The sequence below is a fragment of the Dysidea avara genome, chromosome 5 (genome assembly GCF_963678975.1).
Source record: "Dysidea avara chromosome 5, odDysAvar1.4, whole genome shotgun sequence".
Lineage (NCBI taxonomy): Eukaryota > Metazoa > Porifera > Demospongiae > Dictyoceratida > Dysideidae > Dysidea > Dysidea avara.
The window spans coordinates 24,312,239-24,332,354 of NC_089276.1; the positions used below are offsets into that span (position 1 = coordinate 24,312,239).

General features: G+C 38.6%; 1 protein-coding gene and 1 long non-coding RNA gene across 2 annotated transcripts; one reads left to right on the forward strand and one right to left on the reverse strand.

The window, feature by feature from the left end:
- Positions 1–745: 745 nt before the first annotated feature.
- On the reverse strand, positions 746–18,313 carry LOC136255796 (uncharacterized). The gene is made up of 3 exons (XM_066048691.1): positions 18,056–18,313; positions 12,126–12,392; positions 746–3,327 (listed from the first exon to the last, which is right to left on the reverse strand). Exons 1-3 carry the CDS (start codon positions 18,289–18,291, stop codon positions 909–911), a joined length of 2,922 nt encoding a protein of 973 aa, XP_065904763.1. The 5' UTR covers positions 18,292–18,313; the 3' UTR covers positions 746–908.
- On the forward strand, positions 18,309–19,621 carry LOC136255797 (uncharacterized). Its single transcript, XR_010701107.1, has 3 exons — positions 18,309–18,936; positions 19,157–19,304; positions 19,361–19,621. It is a non-coding gene; the product is annotated as an uncharacterized lncRNA (long non-coding RNA).
- Positions 19,622–20,116: the final 495 nt, after the last annotated feature.

A 20,116-nucleotide genomic window follows, 5' to 3' on the forward strand; every position in this document is an offset into this window, starting at 1 on the left:
TAGTATCAGCCACAAATATAAATAAGTAGTAAAATCACTAAAAACTGTTAACTAGCAGGATGACAGTGAAACACCTGGGAGACCAGCTCCATCAATGCCTATGCCATTTTCCCCAATAGCACATGGACCTTGCACGTACATGTGTTGCATGAATAACAGCAAAAAACCAAGACAGGCTCTTAATAACCACCCCAGTACTACACTGTATGGTCTGCCCCAACCTATTGAAAGCCTGTCAGCAAGATGGTGCAAGAACATCCCAGCATCTCTACATATAGTGCATGGTGCAGAGCCATACTTCAACTTCTTCTCTTCTGCAGCAACCAACATGTGAAACATAGGAAGGAGCATCAGTGTCTGTGACCCAGGCATCAGAGACCAAATGCCTCACCTTGAGGCTGTCACACACCCCTCACGTCCAAATCAAGATCAAAGACTTCAGAGATTACTAAAGTAATAGCCCCACTTTTAGTTTGTTAATTTAAAACAATACTCAAAGTGTCTGTTATATATATACAGAGAGAGGATCATACCTTATGGTGTACATCAGACATTGTTTTCTGCACAATTGTGAGCTTTTTTCAATACAACTGTTGGTGCATAACAAATTTGAAGAATTCTGGTATCAGGTTTGACTACCATGTGGCAATAACAACTCAATTTTTACAAACACAGTAGTTGCACTATTAACTAAAGTACTATAACCCATCTTAAGTGGCAACAAACATACTTGATGTAGCCTGAAGTTATTTGTGAGAACATTCTCAGTATATAAAATGTTACTAAGCACAGCAGAATACAAAGAAATATTTTACAGTGCAAGTCTACCACATCATAGTACACAATATGAATCACAAATATTAATAACTTTTCATATTTCATATATACAGTACAATGAGGTTTATAAATTAAAATTCAAGCATTTGCCTAGCCCATTTCATTATTTCCTCATTACTAGGAAGATCCTTTACAACGCTATCCACTTCATAGCCCATCTTTTGGTATTCCTCTAACGAAAGCTCTTTTCCTTCACATAAAATATATGCAGTTGCATTAGGTGCATAAAATATATTATTTGATGACATGGGAACTAGGCCAGCATTGTCAGTAAGAGAACATCCTGAAAATTGAAACAAATTAGGAATACCAATAACACAAACATTGTTACTCCATACTTCATCCCAACCTGACGGCTTAAGTAAATCCCTAGATGTACTAAAACTGCTAGCACAAGAAGGATTCAATGTTTCAAAACCATTTCTTTCAACATCTGGATAGATATACAAGTTGTTACTAGAAGTTTTGGAATGGCCCAAATAATTTTTAGCACCACCATACGCAATTACATTATTCTTGTCTGTGTAAAAGCAGGAACCATCATCATGATCTATTGGCCAAAGTGCACGGTAATTTCCAACCACCAAATTTTGTGTCAAAAAACTTTCGGCAGGATGTAAAGAAGGTGTCTTATCATCATTAACAGTAGTGACATATGGTTGTCGATCCCAGCTATTAAATGCACCATGATCAAGTGTCTCTCGAACAAAGTTAAACAAAAGGTTGTTTTTCAAAAGATTTCCACCTCCAAAACCATCATTAAAGTTAATACCAGCTCTTGGTCCATTGAAGAACACATTTCCTATCAGTTCTGTCTCACAAGCTAGAGACTGAACATATGCACAAACTTGTTTACCAAACACTCCCACCTCATGGACAAGATTTCCTATCACTTTAGTACCTCTTGGTTGGTTACCATCAGTTCCATCTATTAACTGTGTACTGCCCACAGCAACTATTGCATTATCTCCCACCCACACAAATTCATTACCTTCAATCACTGCACCTCGTACATAGTTATTCAGTAATAATCCATTTCCTCCAGGAGAATAGAAAAGACATTTTGAAATGGTGACATTTTCTGCAGTTTCAACTACCACAGCTGCTCCCCTGTGTACAGTCCAGTCTCCTCCACTGGGAACTTCATAATCTGATAGAAAAGTGGTAGCACTGTGAGCAAATGTGATTTCATTAATTGCTATGTTCTTCACTGGAAAAATTTGATTTCCTTTAATGGATAGTATCACTTCTAAATTAGTCCCTACAACTTCAGTTGGAAGAGTACCATTAGGACTGAAGTAAAGTTTATGTGTGTCATAATCAAGGAACCACTCTCCTGGAGAGTCTAGTTCTTCAAAAATATTTTCTATGTACCACTCATGTCCAGCATCACAACCTCTGGCCTCTTGAAATCCTCCGTATGACCACTTTAATGTATGGTTAAGGCTATCATTACGTGCATCCAATTTGAACTGCCACCCACCCCAGTGTTGACAATGAAAAACATGCATTACTCCAGTTGAAGGATTACTCCAAGTCCTATCAGCTATACTCAGATTACTAGAAAACTGCAGTCCAGTAGGAACACGATAAGTAAAGCCACCACCTCCTCTAGGATTAGCTGTACCCCAGTAAGATTGCGGTGGATTAAACGAAGAGACTGAGCCACCTACACCAATTTGAAAGAAAGGAAAATAACTTTCAGTTCTGTTGGGATTTGCTATTAATATCTCTTCTCCAGGTTCCTTGGTAGCTGGTGGTAACCAATTTTCAGCAGCTGGAACATACCCAGTAGGATTAGTATGTAATCCACTAGTTTCTGGGTTACCATCTGGGTATCTAGCTCTCATTGCACGACGATTGTTGATAAACAATGAAGTGAAATTATTTGGTGACTGATCTGATAAATCTGCAACTACAATGTGTATCTTCTGGGAACTGAAACTTGACCCACTAACATCTCTGATTGGATTCCATTGACCATCCATTCTCAAGTAACACATCATTGGGTAAGTGTGTGATGAAGCATCATAATATGTAAACCCATTACATTGTGTATTACGTACACAAGCTGTAGAGCACTCCTCTACACTTAACACTTTACCATAAAATAATGCCTCTTTTCTACTAGCTCCTAGTTCTAATTGTAGATCAGCTATACCATCTAATCCTCGTTCTATTGGTTTCATCTCATTCTTATATTCTGTCCATGCAAGTTTATATAGTCTACCACCAGACAAGATCACCTCATCCCCACCCCATGGTAATATCGTCAATCCACTATCTTCTGGACCAAGTTCTAGGGTGGATTCCAGATAGTAAGTAGCACCTTTCAAATACATGGCTTTTGTCTGTCCCATTGGTGACGCCCTCAGTATAGATAATGCCTTGTCTATGGTCTTCACAGGATGAGACTGAGCACCTGGATTGGAGTCACTACCATGTTCAGGATCAACAAATACTTCATTTTCTGCTCCCAGCACAGAAGAGCTGAACAAAAATGAATACCTCAGTAAACACACGCACTCTAAAGTCTGTACTGTATGTAAATCATATAGTATGGATAGGATGGTTTTCTTGTGAAAAAATTAGCCAGAAACCAGCCACATACACAATACCTACATGGCAGCTTGGCAGTATTGTTTAAACCCTAAATACCGTATGCCTTTAGTGTGACCTGAAATACTTTAACAAGTTGATATTGTGAAACTTCTAAAATCCAGGCACCCATTTAATGCTATCCCTAAAAGCATAACCATTTTGCACTATATACAATGCTTTTCACCACCTTGTGTACAGTGGAACCTCTATTTAATGGACACTTTGGGACCAACCAATTTTGGTGAAATTTTACTGTTATAAGGAGGTTGTCCTCTTTCAGAGATAAAATTGCATTGGTAAAGGTCTATAGGGACCACAGTAACTGTCCTTTATAAGGAGGTTAAATGTACAGTGTCCTTTACAGGGAGGGTCCATTAAAAGAGGTTCCACTGCATGGTGATTTTTTTTAATAAAAGTTCACTTAAGAAAACCCTGAATCTGCTGCAGGTACTGTACAAGAGTGACAAACCCCCATTCAATACAAAGGTACAGTAGCGATAAAAAAGTTACCATAGTGTTTGCATAGCATTTTTTAAAAAATGCAATGTAAAAGCTCCTTTTAGAGAATGCAAACACAATACAAATGGAATGCAAGCACAACAGTAATGCAAATGCATCACTGGCAAAATGGAGTATACAGTGGTACAAACCTCCATCAAACAACGACAGTACAATGTAGTCTTAGCCATTGATAATAACAGCCCTATCTATACTATTTAGCTAATAGTCAAAGATTATTTTTAATTTACTGTAGCTGTAATCTGCTTGAATAACAAGCGAATGATGTTTACAAACAAAAACTACGCCTAGCTTGTGCTCTATCCAGTGGCTACTATAGTTTATATAGCTATTTCTACCCCATATGTGTCTATTTCCTTTTATCCAGCTAGACAACCACAGCTTACTTTGCCAGCAGCAACAAAGTGAAGAGGAATTACAGCCAACTGGATAACCTACCGGCTAAAGACGACACACTTCATTCTTATGTACTGTACAAGTGTAGCTAGAAATATTAATTTAACGTACTGTATTATATATATACTACATCAGTATGAGGAAGTCCTTTTATGTAGTAATTAGCAATGAATTAATGGAATAGCAAACACAATGTAAAGTAAAAACCCAATGTACGCATCATGGACTTATCCTATCTTTGTCCCATTTCTCTTCACTGACAGCTCAAGGTGTCAATTCATGGTAGCGCGTCATGACTTGTAATGGGAATCACCTGTATTTTCCATAGTGACTGGATTGATTTGCAGAGGTACTTACTTTTCTTGTACTGTTCTTCGTTTGTACAGTAACACTGTATAATGGGCAGAAGTGTGATGGCTGCTCAGTAATTGATTGTTGGGTGGTGTCAGACCAAAATACTGTTATAAGTATGGCGCCGTTCTTTCTTTTGATGCAGGATACATGTGTTCACCAGTCATAATTAATGTTACAAAAAGTAAACATACAAATGCAAGGAAAATTAAGTTCGATTAGGAATCATAGAGGGTAAAAAGTAGTGAAACAAGGGATCCCTATACCTGCAGATACATGTATACTATTGGACATTTAATCACTAATTCAGTCTATATGCAAGACTAAATTAGGGATTAAATGCGGAGGTGGAGGAAGGAGAAAAAGTTGGAGGTGCTCAAAACTATTTGAGCAGACACTTTAAATTTTAGTTTGGAAAGAACTGTTGTTCATGCTGTTGTGCATGATTGTTGAAATCATTAAAGTGATCCAATTCTATCACATGAGGATGGCGACTTTCGGACAAGTGGGAGCGTACGAGGAAGGCCAGGAAAGAGTGGAAACAGTATGTTGAACATTTAGAACAATACCTGATAGCCAACGGCATGGAGGACGCAGGCAAAAAGCACACTATTTTCTCTCTACTATTGGTCCTAAAGCCTACAAACTGTTAGGAAGCCTTGTAGCTCCATCGACGCCAGGTGAGAAAGGATACAGCAATTTGGTGAAGGCCCTGATGGACCATTACTGTCCACCTCCTACAGAAATTGTACAGAGGTGTCGCTTCCACACGAGAAGCAGACAACAAGGAGAAACAGTAGCCATGTATATTTCAGAACTACGTTCGATAGCTTGATGGTGTAATTTCAATGAATCCTTGGAGAACATGCTGCAAGATCAACTAGTCGTGGGAATAAATAATGAAGCTATTCAGTAGGGCTCCTTTCAGAGAGTACACTCACTTTCAAGAAGGCTTTCGAACTGGCTCAGAACCTGGAGGCAGCAGTAAAGAACACTTGAGACATTCTAGACGGAGCTGTCAGTGGAGGAAGCCACACCAAACTGGAAGGCACACCCGACGTACCAGATTCTATTCACAAGATGGGTTTAGTGTTTCAGTGCTCTCGTTGTGGAGATGCTGGCCACAGTCCAGCTCAATGTCCTTTCAAAGGTGTTAAATGCCACCAATGTGGGAAAATTGGACACATCAAGCAGGCATGTCGTAGCAGGCATGTCATAGCAGGAAGTCCAGACCACATGAGTCAAAGCCTGCCCAACAACAAAGGAAGCCCATTGCTGAAGTTTTGACAGAAGAGCCTATTAGTGCAGTTTAGACGAGGAAGAGGGCAGTGACTAAGCCTCAAGTGATGAATATGCCCTCTACCAGGTAACCAACCAATTCTCTAAACCACTGGAGATACAGGTAGAGATAAACAACAAGTGTGTCACTATGGAGCTAGGTACTGGGGCTGCAGTATCAATAATGTCAGAGAAAACTAATCAATCATTGTTCTCAAATCTGCAGCTGGATACGTCAAATATCAAACTGAAGTCATATTCTGGGGAAACCATACCTGTTGTAGGCCAAGTGAATTTCATGGTCAAATAAGAGCAGCAAGAAAAATCTTTACCCTTGTTAGTGGTACAAGGTGGTGGCCACAGTTTGTTTGGAAGGAATTGGTTGTTTGTTATCAAGCTGGACTGGGGAAGAATCCACTCAGTAAAGTATGATCCACTGAGAACAGTGTTGGAACATCACAATCCAATGTTCCAAGAGGGGTTAGGCAGGCTGATAGGCTATGAAGCTAAGATAAACATGGACCCGAAAGCCAGCCCTCACTTTTGTAAAGTTCAACCAGTATGCACTAAAAGACAAGGTTGAACTGGAACTGGAACGTTTGATCGAACAGGGAATCATTGAACTATGTAATACAATTTTCAGATTGGGCAGTACCCATTGTAGCTGTTTTGAAGAATGACCAGACCATTCGAATCTGTGGAGATTTTAAGCAGACAATTAATCAGGCCTCCAAATTAGACAGGTATCCAATTCCTAAAATCGAATACCTGTTTGCTACTTTGGGTGGGGAAAGAATTTTTTCAAAATTGGACTTGAGACAAGCTTATCTCCAGATTCCTTTGGACGATGAATCGAAGATGCTGGCAGTGATAAACACCCACAGAGGTTTGTACAAACATAATCGTTTATGGTGTTTCCTCTGCTCCAGGCATTTTCCAGAGAGTAATGGAAAGTGTCCTGCAGGGAATCCCAGGAGTGGCGGTGTATTTACAGTGTAGATGACATTCTAATTCAGAGGAACACTTAAGAAGGCTGGACACAGTGCTCCAAAAGCTTCAGGAGGCTGGTCTTCTGCTCAAGGACAAAAAGTGTGAGTTCTTAGTATCATCTGTGACATACCTGGGCCACCGCATTGATGCTGAGGGATTGCACCCAATATAAGAGAAGCTAAAAGCTATAAAAGATGCTCCAGACCCCAGGAATGTTACTGAAATCTTAACTTGGACTGCTGTCTTACTACTCAAAGTTTTTACCAAATATGTTGTCACATTTGGCCCCACTTTATCAGCTGTTACACAAAAATGTACATTGGCATTGGTCATCTCAGGAGAGGGAAGTTTTCCAGCTTTTGAAGAAACTGTTGCTGTCTTCTCAAGCGCTAGCACATTTTGATCCCAACTTAGACATAGTGCTAGCCTGTGATGCCTCTGCCTATGGAATTGGGGATGTCCTTTCCCATCACAACTGAGAAACCAACTGGGTTTTTTTCAAGAACATTGTCAGTGGCTGAGAAGAAATACTCCCAGATCGAGAAAGAAGGTTTGGCATGTGTATTTGGTGTCACTCGTTTCCGTTCTTACTTGTATGGTCATCATTTTTCTTTAGTCACAGATCACAAGCCACTCCAGTCCCTCCTATCAGCATCTGGTAGGATCCAGTGTTGGGCAATCACGTTAGGTTCATTTGAGTACACTAGTACACTTTAGAGCTCCGTTCTACCTCCCAACACAGCAATGCAGATGCCCTTAGCAGACTGCCACTACCAGAACAGCCTAACAGTGTGCCGGTCCCAGCTGAATTAGTACTGTTGGTTCAGCACCTAGAGAATGCTACCATTACAGCTCAACAAATCAGAAACTGGACCCTACATGACCCTGTGTTAGCACATGTGAGCAACTACATCAAGGTTGGGTGGCCCAAACATATCAGAGATGATGAGGTGAAACAATTCTGGCAGAGGCGGGCAGAACTGTCAATATTGCATAACTGTATACTGTGGGGCAGTCGAGTTTACAATCCTAAACAAGGTCGCCAGCACGTTTTGAGGGAGCTTCATGATGGTCACCCAGGCTCTTCATGGATGAAGGTATTAGCCAGAATGTATGTGTGGCGGTTCAGTATGGACAAAGACATTGACCCGTTAGTACGAAAGTGTGAAGAATGCCAACAAGTAAAACCAATGCCACCCAGAGCCCCTTTACATTCCTGGGTTTGGCCCACAAGGCATTGGGCTCGTGTACATGTTGACCTGGCTGGCCCTATGCAAGGGAGGATGTTTCTTGTCCTTATTGATGCCCACTCGAAGTGGCTTGAAGTGTGTCAAATGTCGAGTACAACCTCAGCTGCAACCATACAGCATCTTAGAACAATTTTTTGTCGTTCAGAAACATTGGTCTCTGACAATGGACCCTGGTTCTCTTCTGAAGAGTTCAAGTCATTTTGCCATAAAAATGGTATTTACCATTCCTTGATTGTTCCATATCATCCATCATCAAATGGTATGGCAGAATGGGCGGTTCAGGCTTTTAAACAAGCTTTCAAAAAGTTTACAGAAGGAACGGTGGAACAACGACTCTCTAGGTTGCCGTTTACTATCAGCTCACTCCTCACAGTACCACAGGGAAGTCTCCAGCTGAGCTAATGCTGGGCAGACAGCCAAGGTCCTGCTTAGAATTGTTAAAACCAGATTTGGAACAAGCAGTCTATAAGAAGCAAGATATTCAAAAGAGAATACATGACAAGACTGTATCAAACCGTATTTTTGGTGAAGGAGAAGTGGTGTATGCTAAGAACTATTCCTCTTTGGGTTCCCTGTGGTTGTCTGGTAAGGTGGTGAAGCTTGCAGGGCCAGTGTCTGTAGAGGTAAAGCTTGAAGATGGCTCCATAATTCGGCATCACTTTGACCAGCTGCGTCGTAAAGCCAGAAGTACCGCAATTTCACCTGAGGAAGCTACCATAACAGATAACTCAGTGGAAACTAATGAGAGTGATGACTACTTAACCATGAGTGTCCCTTCTCCAGACCAAAGTAGTCCTAATGTACAGGGTGTATCTACAGACAATCACAGAGAGCAGAGTACTCCCTCTTCTGAACTGGTTCTTTGAACTGGTTCTTTGAACTGGTTCTTTGAACTGGTTCTTCCAAGAAGAAACTCTCCACGAAACTGTAGACCTCCAGACAGACTAAGGTTGTAAGGGAGGAGGAACAGACTATATAGTTATTATGTAATATGATTACGTAATTGATTGCAAGAATGAGCAGGTGTGGAATGTATGACGTGTGTGTAATAGGCTTTTAAATTTTTGTTTGGAAAGAACTATTGTACTTGCTGCTGTGCATGATTGTTGAAATTATAGTGATCCAATTCTATCACAGGGAGGCTCCTGCCTCTCTAGCCCTCCCCCCACTACACTGACACTGAAATGTCCACTAGTATATCTGCAGGTGTAGGCATGGGTGACCTCCTGTGTTTCACTATCAACTAATTTTTCTAACACTTGTTGTAACTAGACAGATGCTAAAAGCATTAGGGGCGAGCCTGATGATAATCAAGAATATAAGTACATGAATGTCAAAGAAACCAGGGTTTGACTGGCATGGGCCAAATCACACTCTTTATCTTACTGTAGCACAAGAGGCTTAAGTACTTTTCATTAATGTTTCTCGGATTATTATACCCTCAAGGGTGACCCGGCAGGTCAAAAAAAAAAAAAAAAAAGAATGGCACATGCATATTATTTCAAATACATATGTAGATTTATAATAATACTGTATATTGACTACCAGCAGAACATAATTACATGTATATAGCTGCATGGTCAGTGTGCATCTTATCTTTTGCATGTATATAAGCCATGTTTGTGCTGTAGGCTCAACCAGAATATGTACATATGGAGCAAGTAGCTGCCACACTATACCTGGATCAGCAAAACCTGCCGTGACTACAAAGCTGAAGAGACAGACTTTATACATACCACTGATATATCCCTTCTCACTATTAGATATCAATTTATATGTTTAAACTCCATTAACATGTATATTTAGCATGTCGGATTACTAAAGCCAAGTAGCCACTGTAAGCTATATTCCCATTACCTGACTAAAAAAAAAAAAAGAATGGCACATGCATATTATTTCAAATACATATGTAGATTTATAATAATACTGTATATTGACTACAAGCAGAACATAATTACATGTATATAGCTGCATGGTCAGTGTGCATCTTATCTTTTGCATGTATATAAGCCATGTTTGTGCTGTAGGCTCAACCAGAATATGTACATATGGAGCAAGTAGCTGCCACACTATACCTGGATCAGCAAAACCTGCCGTGACTACAAAGCTGAAGAGACAGACTTTATACATACCACTGATATATCCCTTCTCACTATTAGATATCAATTTATATGTTTAAACTCCATTAACATGTATATTTAACATGTCGGATTACTAAAGCCAAGTAGCCACTGTAAGCTATATTCCCATTACCTGACTCTTCCTTCTTGAAATTCCGGAGCGACTTTTCTAACCAGCGACCCAAATGTCTCTTCACAGGAGCACTTCACTATTGTTCTGTTTCAACGATGACTACACCTCATTTCAAAACAATACTCAACGATTCGTGAAGCCGTGGCATGCATGGTGTCAGTTTCATCTGCCATGTGAGTTCACATGAGCAGATCACGTGGTTTTTATATTTTTTTAGAAAAGTGAAATTGTTGACCCGCCGCATCCGAGAAACATAAATTAATTTGTGATGGCCTTATTTAGCAATATACTTGTACATTATAAAAACACTGAGCTTGCAGAACACCTTGTACATGAATAACTTATCTTAACATTTATCACAGTTGATTTGATCAAAGATGTGAGCCTGTGCTGCATGGCTGCTTGTGTAAGCAAAGTGCAGGCAATACAGAGAACTATAGATTAAAGGAGGGATAACAAAGACATAAGTTATACAAATGCTGGACAGTGCCTCAAAGACATGCATCACAGCATCCGAGATTTTTATGGCAATAGACTGCAGGGAGTGGCTATGATGTATAGTGTACATGTAGCTATAGCATTTTATCCTTGCCATGCCCACACTGGTTTCATTTTTGGAACCAGTCTCTGTAGTCGCATGTGACTGAGGACTTTTCAGGCATCACATGAGGCATGTATCATGTTCTCATTATTAATGATGGTTCAAATCAATCATATAGTGTTAATGAAGAAAACAACAAATCATTGATATAGTTAGCAGCAATGAAAATCTACAAGTGTATAATCAGATTAAAAATTATTTAGGCCACTTCAACTGAATCCTTTGTTTCTCGGGCCAAACTCACCTTAGGTCGGTAAAATAAAAATATTTTTGCTGGCTGAAGAGTGATTCACGTCAAATGGTATCTAATTTACAACAGCCAGCCATATGGTGAAAATACCAAGTGTTCCTTACTTTGTGATGGGCTTAAGTTAGTTGTAACTCCATTGTGGGGCTATCTACTTACAAGGTAATATCCTTCCTCTCGTATATCCTGATTCTATAATACAATAACTCTCTTCTTCTACACAGTCTGTTTTCCCTATCCATCAGGCATCAAACTAACCAAACATGGAGCGTTAGTAAACTCGATTCGTTATTCTCTGAGACTTAACCCACCACTCCATGACTTTACCCACCATACAGTGTACCAAACAAATATGGAACATCAGGAAAATCAATTCGTTATTTTCCATGCCTTAAACTACTATACCAACCAAATATGGAGTGTTTATTCATAACAGTTTTGTTTTTCTTCACAAAATTCACACCATTGTAAAGTATAATTCAAATACACTGTACATGTATCTATCGAACCTTGTATTCATCAATATTTTGTACAATAGCCATTGGTGCACATGAAATACTTTTAGAGTTGCTACAGTGCATTACGTAATTTACAGTGTACATCAGTTCATGTGAGCTTGTCCTCCCCCCTTCTACCCTGTATTAAAGCTATGCATGAACTCTAGATATTTTAGCTACAGTACCCAAACACCAAGTGGTCACCATGAGTACTGTGATAAATTCAAAATATGCTGTAATTCATTGGATCATCTTAATAAACCCTGCATGTAAAGTATGTATACTTGCAAAATACATGTACCTACCGTTTTCTCTTAACTCCATCTTTTTTAAGCACAGTACTGCTATCCCAAGGTAATATTGATAATCCACTATCTTCAGGACCAAGCTCAATGGTGGATGCCAGATAGAAATAAGCACTCTTCAAATACATTGTCTTTGCTTGCCCCTTTGGCACAGTCCGTAGTAATGATAGAGCTTTCTCTATGGTTTTCACAGGCTTAGACTCTGTTCCAGGATTGGAGTCACTACCATTTACAGGATCTACAAATACTTCATTATCTACTGGTGATCTGTAATTCACATACCACTTAAATTACGCACAATACCGATGAGGTTCAAGTATAATTAAAACAAATACTGTATCATAAAAAAAAACAGTCTTAACTTAAATCAAATACAGTAGCAAGAGTCTTAACGTACTAAAATGAAAAATTCTTCAAAATTTCACAAATAAAGTATAATAGGCTCAGAGAAATCCATGCTGTATTAGACTCTCTAGACTCTATTATTAGGCATAGAGCAGGCTGATTGGAAAGGTGTTAGTATCTATTACATTAAATTGCATAACTTTCTTTCATATGGACAATGGATTCTTCTAATATTAACTACATATATAACCTTTTTGATTTTCCTACATTATAAACATTGGATACCAGAAAGTGTGAGTCTGATCAAACCTTCAATTGCTGTGCTGTACAATAGAGTCTGATTGTTAAGCACAAACGCATATTACTTCATTACGTGAATACTTGTTTCTTGTATCATGGTTGATAAGCGAATGCAGATGAAACAAGCTCTGACACATAGAAATGCTAGAGGTTTATCAACTGTGGGAAGCTTGAAATTTCATGTGGTGTACATGGCAATAATAATGCAGGATTCACTATGGCTGCTGAGCGAAACAGTTTTTGTAGTATGGAACTCATGCTCCACACAAAGAATTTGCACAAAAACTAGACTCCATATACTGTATTTGGTATCGATCACACCACTTCAAGAGTTTGAATCCATAAACACTCACAACAAGGATTTTTACTAGACAAATGCGCTTAACAAATATATGCTAATTGAGAAGTTCTGTTAAGCGGATGCACCTAAAAACCAGACTCTACAGTTACTGTACCGTAAGTATTGAAATGTTGTGTAGGGCTAAAACATGCTACATGCATGATAGACAAGTGCTACCACCACAATAAAGTTTATTAAGCTTATAAATCAATTGTTTTAGTTTTCAGGCAGTTATGTACAGGGAGGTGTATGAGCACTGTCTACTTTCTTCATATCTTTTTGCTACAGTATTCCTACATGTTGGCATGCAGTCAATGCTGTATACAGCTATCAGTGTAGTATGATTGAAATACAATACTCTTTCTACCTCTGAGGAAAATAATTTAGGCTGTTGTCGACGTCGTTTCTGCTACTGCATGGGGCACTCTATGGCAGACCAGGAAAATTCTTGTTTATTACAACAACTGTGCCATAGTACATGAAGATAAACAGGAACCAGCAAATCTTCTGCTTGATTCATGTTTAAAACTCTTTGTTTCCATACAAGAATTAGGAATTTAAACGAGTAATCAGCAATTGTTTAACTACACTGTACTGTATGAAAAGTAAAAGGATAATGAGAAATCTACATTCGAGTAGCAATTATGGAAATAAAAGGCTATGAAACAAGGGGAGTCACCTATCCTCCAGCTGTGCTGATGGATATTTAATTTTCTACTTTGTCATATACAGCCTGTTGATACTATGACTGAAGTAGGTCCACTAGCAGAGCTACAGGCATAGGCAGCCTCCAATGTCTAGCAATGAAAACCATCAGGCCCGTAACCTAGGCATTATTGAGGTACAGTATACTGTAAATATTTCTTTTGTGAGAAATCTCAAACCTCCATATACAGTACTACCATACTGCATGATACCACATAATGTAAACTTCTTGGAAATCAGTCTGTAAACAAATCAACCATTTGGAAATGGTTTACAAAAAATCTGATTAAATGTCATTGGTTATAACCCTAAAAACAGTGATTCCTCTCTAACAAAACATTCAGTAAATAGGACATGTTTATGTAACAAAAAAGGATGTGGTCTTCAAAAAGCATTAAAAACTGTGACACTATCACAACTCCACGCTGCAGCCAAGTATCAAAACTATTGTATCTGTAACTCTCTAACAAAAAGTAGAAAATAAAATAAAATGTTCAATGATACAAGGATCAGATTGCTCGGAATTTCAGACTTGAAATAGTCTCCATCTCTGAGTATACAGCTTAATGTTTGACAATGCCACTAAGTAACCTGCTACCGGTACCACACTTTTAATGTATTATCACTATCATGTCACTTTGTGTCATAAATTTCAAGTTTGCAACTACAGTAAGTTAACAAAGAAACATTATGCACTGATTTAGGTATGTAGTATACACTGCAATGGCAGTTACTCTAAGCCTTTCCATCTCCAATGATGACTCGTCTCTTGTTGTGTTTCTAAGAAAGCAGTGTTGGAAGGGTTAGAACTAACATACCCGCTCACAACCAACAGCCAAAACTGTGGTGGATGGACTTGGTATTAGATCACATTAACCAACTTGTAAAACAGCTAAAAATTTCCCCATGTATTGTATCTTTATTAAGTTTATTTAGTGTACCAGTTAGGTACTGGAAGGCACCACATGGAACAGATATACATCAAAATGACCAGTACACGTATGTATAAAAACCAATACCTATTAAGGTCAACAAGAAAACAAAAAGATAGTTGTCCTGGACAAACAATCAAGACACGCAGTAGTGCGTCATGCGGCCAAGAAAGCCAGTGTGTTACACTGTGTGTGTATATGGTGATACACTGCGTGTATATTGAAAAGAAGAACACATGACCGTAGCTCCATGGTCCCACAGTATTTTTGCATTTTAGCTAGACTATTCTTTTTACACACTTCGCCATAATTGTTATTGCATACAGTAATTCAATTTAAAAATTTGGTACAGATTAAGTGTGTATAGCCACCAGGTAGGGTAGGCCACATAGCAAATTTCATTAAATTCGCTCCAGCCATTTGTGATAAGTAGCCAAAGCTTTGATTTTTTCTTTGTTTCTTCTTAAGGGATCTATGGGGAGGGAGGGTGACTAAGGTAAATTCATGTATTAAGTTTGCAAGGAATCTGATAAATATCAATGCTGTTATAAACATTTATTTGTATAAAAAAGATCATACTATTGTCACAGCCATAGTATAAACCACTAATGGAAATAACTTGAAATTTGGTATATACATACAGGTATTAATAGTAAAAGAATACATCTACAGCATCAATGAAAAACTTTAGATTGTTCTAGGACATTCTGTGTGCAATTCCTCAAAAACATGTGCACTCCCTGTATTACCAAATACAATTATAAATTGTCTTTAATAACCCATCACTGTATCTGTAGATAGAAGACATGTGGGTAAAAACAACCAGCCTTCGGGATCAAATAGAGTATAAAAAGAAACAAAACCCACACAAAAAAGGGTGCAGCATTTAATTACTAACTTAAATAAAGAAAAGTTTTGAAATTAAAGGTGGCAGCCAACTGCAATGATGTTCATGCTAATACATGTAATGGGTATATTATTAATATTTAAATCATTAAGCATTTGTGTCATTGCAGCCATTTCTTGGCCACCACCTTTGATTTCAAATTTTTTTTCACCTAGGCTAATGAAGGCTGCACTCTTTTTTTTCACAGCCTGGTTTTTTTTGTGTGGAATATTTTTCCAGCATAAAACTTAGATAAATAAAACAGGAGGAAAATGCAGGACTCCAGTAATTGAACACTGGACCACTGGTAGGCAGGGTTGAAGTGACACAGCTGTGCTAGCACTGCTACTCTAGCTACCCACCTCCCCTACTTGTCTACAGTGTTGCAGGTAACACGTTATGTAATATTATTACCCTGTGAGGTAACTAAGTAATACAGTAGGACCTCCATTATCCAAACACCTGTGTGCCAGTTCAATCATTAAAATATTCAGATAAGCGAATTTGTTCGGATAAATGAATCCCATTCATTTATATACAGAGTTTCAATTACTCTAATAGAGTATACATTTACTTTAATAGGAACGTTTACTTGATGACAAAATACCCTAATAGAGCAGTCACTTATACCGTTCGAGAGTTCGGATAATCGAAATTCGGATAATTGAGATCCTACTGTAATGAAATATACTATATAAAAACTTCCTCAAGTAACTTCTTACAAATGTAATGTGTTACCTAAGTAATGAAGTTACTAGTGACCTGAAGTTACTAATCCACTTAGCAACATCCTAGCCACAACAGAAGCAGTAATGAAGCCCACCTTGAACTAATGAATTAAGTTTTACTGACCAGAAGATTTCTTTTGAAATAACCAAGATTTACACAATGTCCAACAACATGTGATAAGGTGGTAGTTATAATTATTAAAGATTTAACCATTATTTCATCTGATTACCCAAATATTGAGGATGTGCAGTTCAGTTTTCAATATTGCTGTACTCTTACAGTAGCTACCTTGTGCAATTTAGCCAAGAAAGATTGGTGCAATGAAGTTAACAAGTAAGAAGTTGATCCTCAAGTGGTGACGAAGGACAACTATATGTAGCTACATCTAAAGAGGATAGTTGCCAAACTAGCCATGTTTAGTTAACTAAGTTAGCAAATTGCCTGTTATGCAGAAAGTACCAGACCCTGGAGAGTATAGAGGTATGAAAATAAGTCTAGCTAGATACACTGTATATTGTGGCAAGTTTCAGGGATATCGGTAATGACCCACTCGACTCTACATTCGGAATTTTCTGATGAAAAACAGAAAATCACCAAATCATTGTGGCCTGTGATTCAAGACGCAACCTACATATAGTAAGAAGGACCTACACCAAGAAACCGAAGCTAAATCCGACCCTAGTTTGAGGCTTACCTGTAGTTAATGATGTCGAATCAAATCAAAAGGGATATATAGGTTCACTTGTTAAGTCTTGCGTAGCCAGACCCTTTTTGTTCTTTTGTGTGGGGGCAGGGAAAGAAAAGGGTCTGGTGAACATAGTATAGCATCGTCGTTGGCCTATCCCGAGATTGTGGGGATTCTACTGCGCAGCTTCCGGATTGTTGTTTGGTGCAAATGACGTGATCTGCTGCATTTGCGTCCTGTTACCATAGATAATTCAGTAGTGGCTATGGTAACAGGATACAAATAATAGCAAATCACGTCATTCGTGCCAATCAACAATCCGGGAGCTGCGCAGTGGAATCCCCACAATCTTGGGATATGCCAACGACGATGCTATACTATGTTCACCAGACCCTTCTTTCCCGCCCCCACACAAAGGGTCTGGCTACGCGAGACTATTCACTTGTCTCATTTCATAGCTAACAACAGTGTTGGGAGTAACGCGTTACATAAGTAATGTGTTACGTAATATTATTACTTTTGTGGTAACTAAGTAATATAACAAAATATGCTATAAAAATGGGTAATATAACTCAAGTTACTTTGCTTACAAATGTAACACGTTACCTAAGTAATATAGTTACTGTAACGAGTCTAATATTACGTAATATTATTACTACAAGTAACGAAGTTACTAATCTCGTTAGCTATCTTCTGAGTAGCATCTAGCCACAACAAAGTAATGAAGACTACTGAATGAAGCTTATTCACCAACTTCTTACTTATAACCAAGATTTGCACATTGTCCAACAACACAATCATGTCACGTGATAAGGTGGTAGTTTCACACTTAACAGCTTAAGGCTGTGGACACAAAGTAACATAATATGATAGTTACTTTATTTTATGGGTAATATGTAACTATAACTAAATAGTTCAGTTGCAAGTAATATGTAATTAGTTACTTTTACAAAGTAACTTGCCCAACACTGGCTAACAATGATTCTCAAGTCATGTATATGATGATACCTTTTCTTCAAGTTATTGAAGATGTGGTCTGCGTTCTTATGACAACTCCCCAAGTTAACAGCATCATACACTGATTTGAAATCTCCTTGAGCTGGAAGGAGTTTCTTCGCATACCCCCATATCAGCTCAGCAAGGTCACATTCAATGTTAGGATCATATGACACTGGCTTAGAGTCTAATATGCCACCAACTACTGCAAAGAGAACGCCTGACAAGACAACGACGACTTTAAACATCTTGTCACGTGATTACATCACATGAAAGATGGCACTTATTAGAATAGTGACTCTGTCGTCCCAGTGGTCGCTAAAGTTTTGGAGAAAATTGTCTCTACGCAGCTCGGCCAGTACCTTGAACAGAATAATTTGTTGCCCCACACCAGGGTGCTTATCGTTGTGGTAAGTCTACTGAAGATATTTTGTTATTGGCAGTCGATCATGTTGCTACGTCATTGGATAAAGGCAGTGTAGTTTGTGCTGCATTTATTGACTTGAGGAAGGCGTTTGACTCGCTTGATCACTGCCTGCTATTACAAAGAATTTCTGAACTTGGTGTTCACAGTACAGCAGTGGAATGGTTTAAAGATTATCTGTCTAACCATAGGGGTGTCTATTATCTATGGTCTAACCGTTATCACAGAATTAAGTCATCTGCTACATTTTCATCGTGGAGACTTATGAAGGGTGGCATACCCCAGGGGAGTGCTCTGGGGCCATTGTTGTTTTTAATTTATATGAATTCCCTTCCAGCACAGTTGGCCAATGGTCTACTTTTACAGTATGCAGATGATACAACTACTATTTGTACTGGTGCCACCCCAGCTGCTGTACAAAATACTATGTGCTCTCAACTCTCATTAATACAGCAGTGGATTTTACAGGGTAAAATGGAAATTAACTTTAAAAAATCTTCCGTTATGTGGTTTAAAGCCTCCAATCATTCCACAAAGTTTACACATCCTCCTATATCTGTTGGTGGTGTTGTTCTACAAGTGCCTGAGAAACAGAAGTATTTAAGACTTATTTTTGACTCTACTATGTCCTGGACCCATCACGTTGCTAATATGTGTCGTAAAATGTCATACTATCTATGTTTGCTTAGGTCTCATCAACATGTTAGTGACGATAGCTTGATGAAGATGTTATTGGAATCCCCGGTATTGTCTCATTTGTCTTACTGTGTAACAGTTTGAGGACCATCACTGGGAAGCACTCTCCTGCAAAGACTTCAGAGGATGCAGAACCATGCAGTAAGGTTGTGTTATGACCTAAGGAAATATGATCATGTTTCTGAATTTTATCATAGATTGCAATGGTTGCCACTGCCTTGTTTAAATCACTGTGTTTAATGTACCACCAGTACCACCAAGTTAAATGTATTCCACTTGAACCACCAATTTTCGGTGGAACTACTTCTTATAGTACAAGGACACCAGTATATTTTGCGAACATACCTATGTTCCGTTTATGCTTTACTCAATGTTTTTTGTTGTTATAAAACCATTCAATGGTGGAATGCATTACCATCATCTGTAACTGACTGTATTAATTCTCCATTTTATGAGTACGTGGATGTCCTTAAGCAGCACTGTGACTCATTCCTTTGATAATAATATTAATATGAGTAATGTGTCCCTCCGGGCAAGGAAGAATGGCTGTAGCCGATTGCTCGGAGGTTAAATATATAAATCTAAATCAAATTCAATCAGTACTGCGTGGAAAGTAAGCTTAGGGTCTGGCTACAGTCTATGGCGAGACTAACTATGTTCCGAGTGCAACAATTTTTTGTAGCTGAACCTCATTTCAGGCCAGGAAAGGATCTAGCTATAGAGGCAGGGGGGGGGTTCCATGGAACCCCCCTTTTGAAAGAGCCTCTCTTACTCGAGATACTCTAATAGAGCAGTCAAATCGATATACTCTAATAGAACAGTCACAGTAGTCTTTTGAGGAGCAGTGTAGCAAGTTATGTATCTAGATATAAAATTAATAAGGAAATATAGTTGGTAAGGGTATCTATGGTGAGGGGTAGCTGTTGTCAGCAGGTTATCTTTTTTTTGGTCTT

Coding starts and splice junctions, on each gene's coding strand:
- LOC136255796 (XM_066048691.1), bottom strand. CDS start 18,291: ATGTTTAAAGTCGTCGTTGTCTTGTCAGGCGTTCTCTTTGCAGTAGTT. Junction 12,393..18,055: donor TTCAATAACTTGAAGAAAAG/GTATCATCATAT, acceptor TGTGAATTACAG/ATCACCAGTAGATAATGAAG. Junction 3,328..12,125: donor GATGGAGTTAAGAGAAAACG/GTAGGTACATGT, acceptor ATTTTTGTTCAG/CTCTTCTGTGCTGGGAGCAG.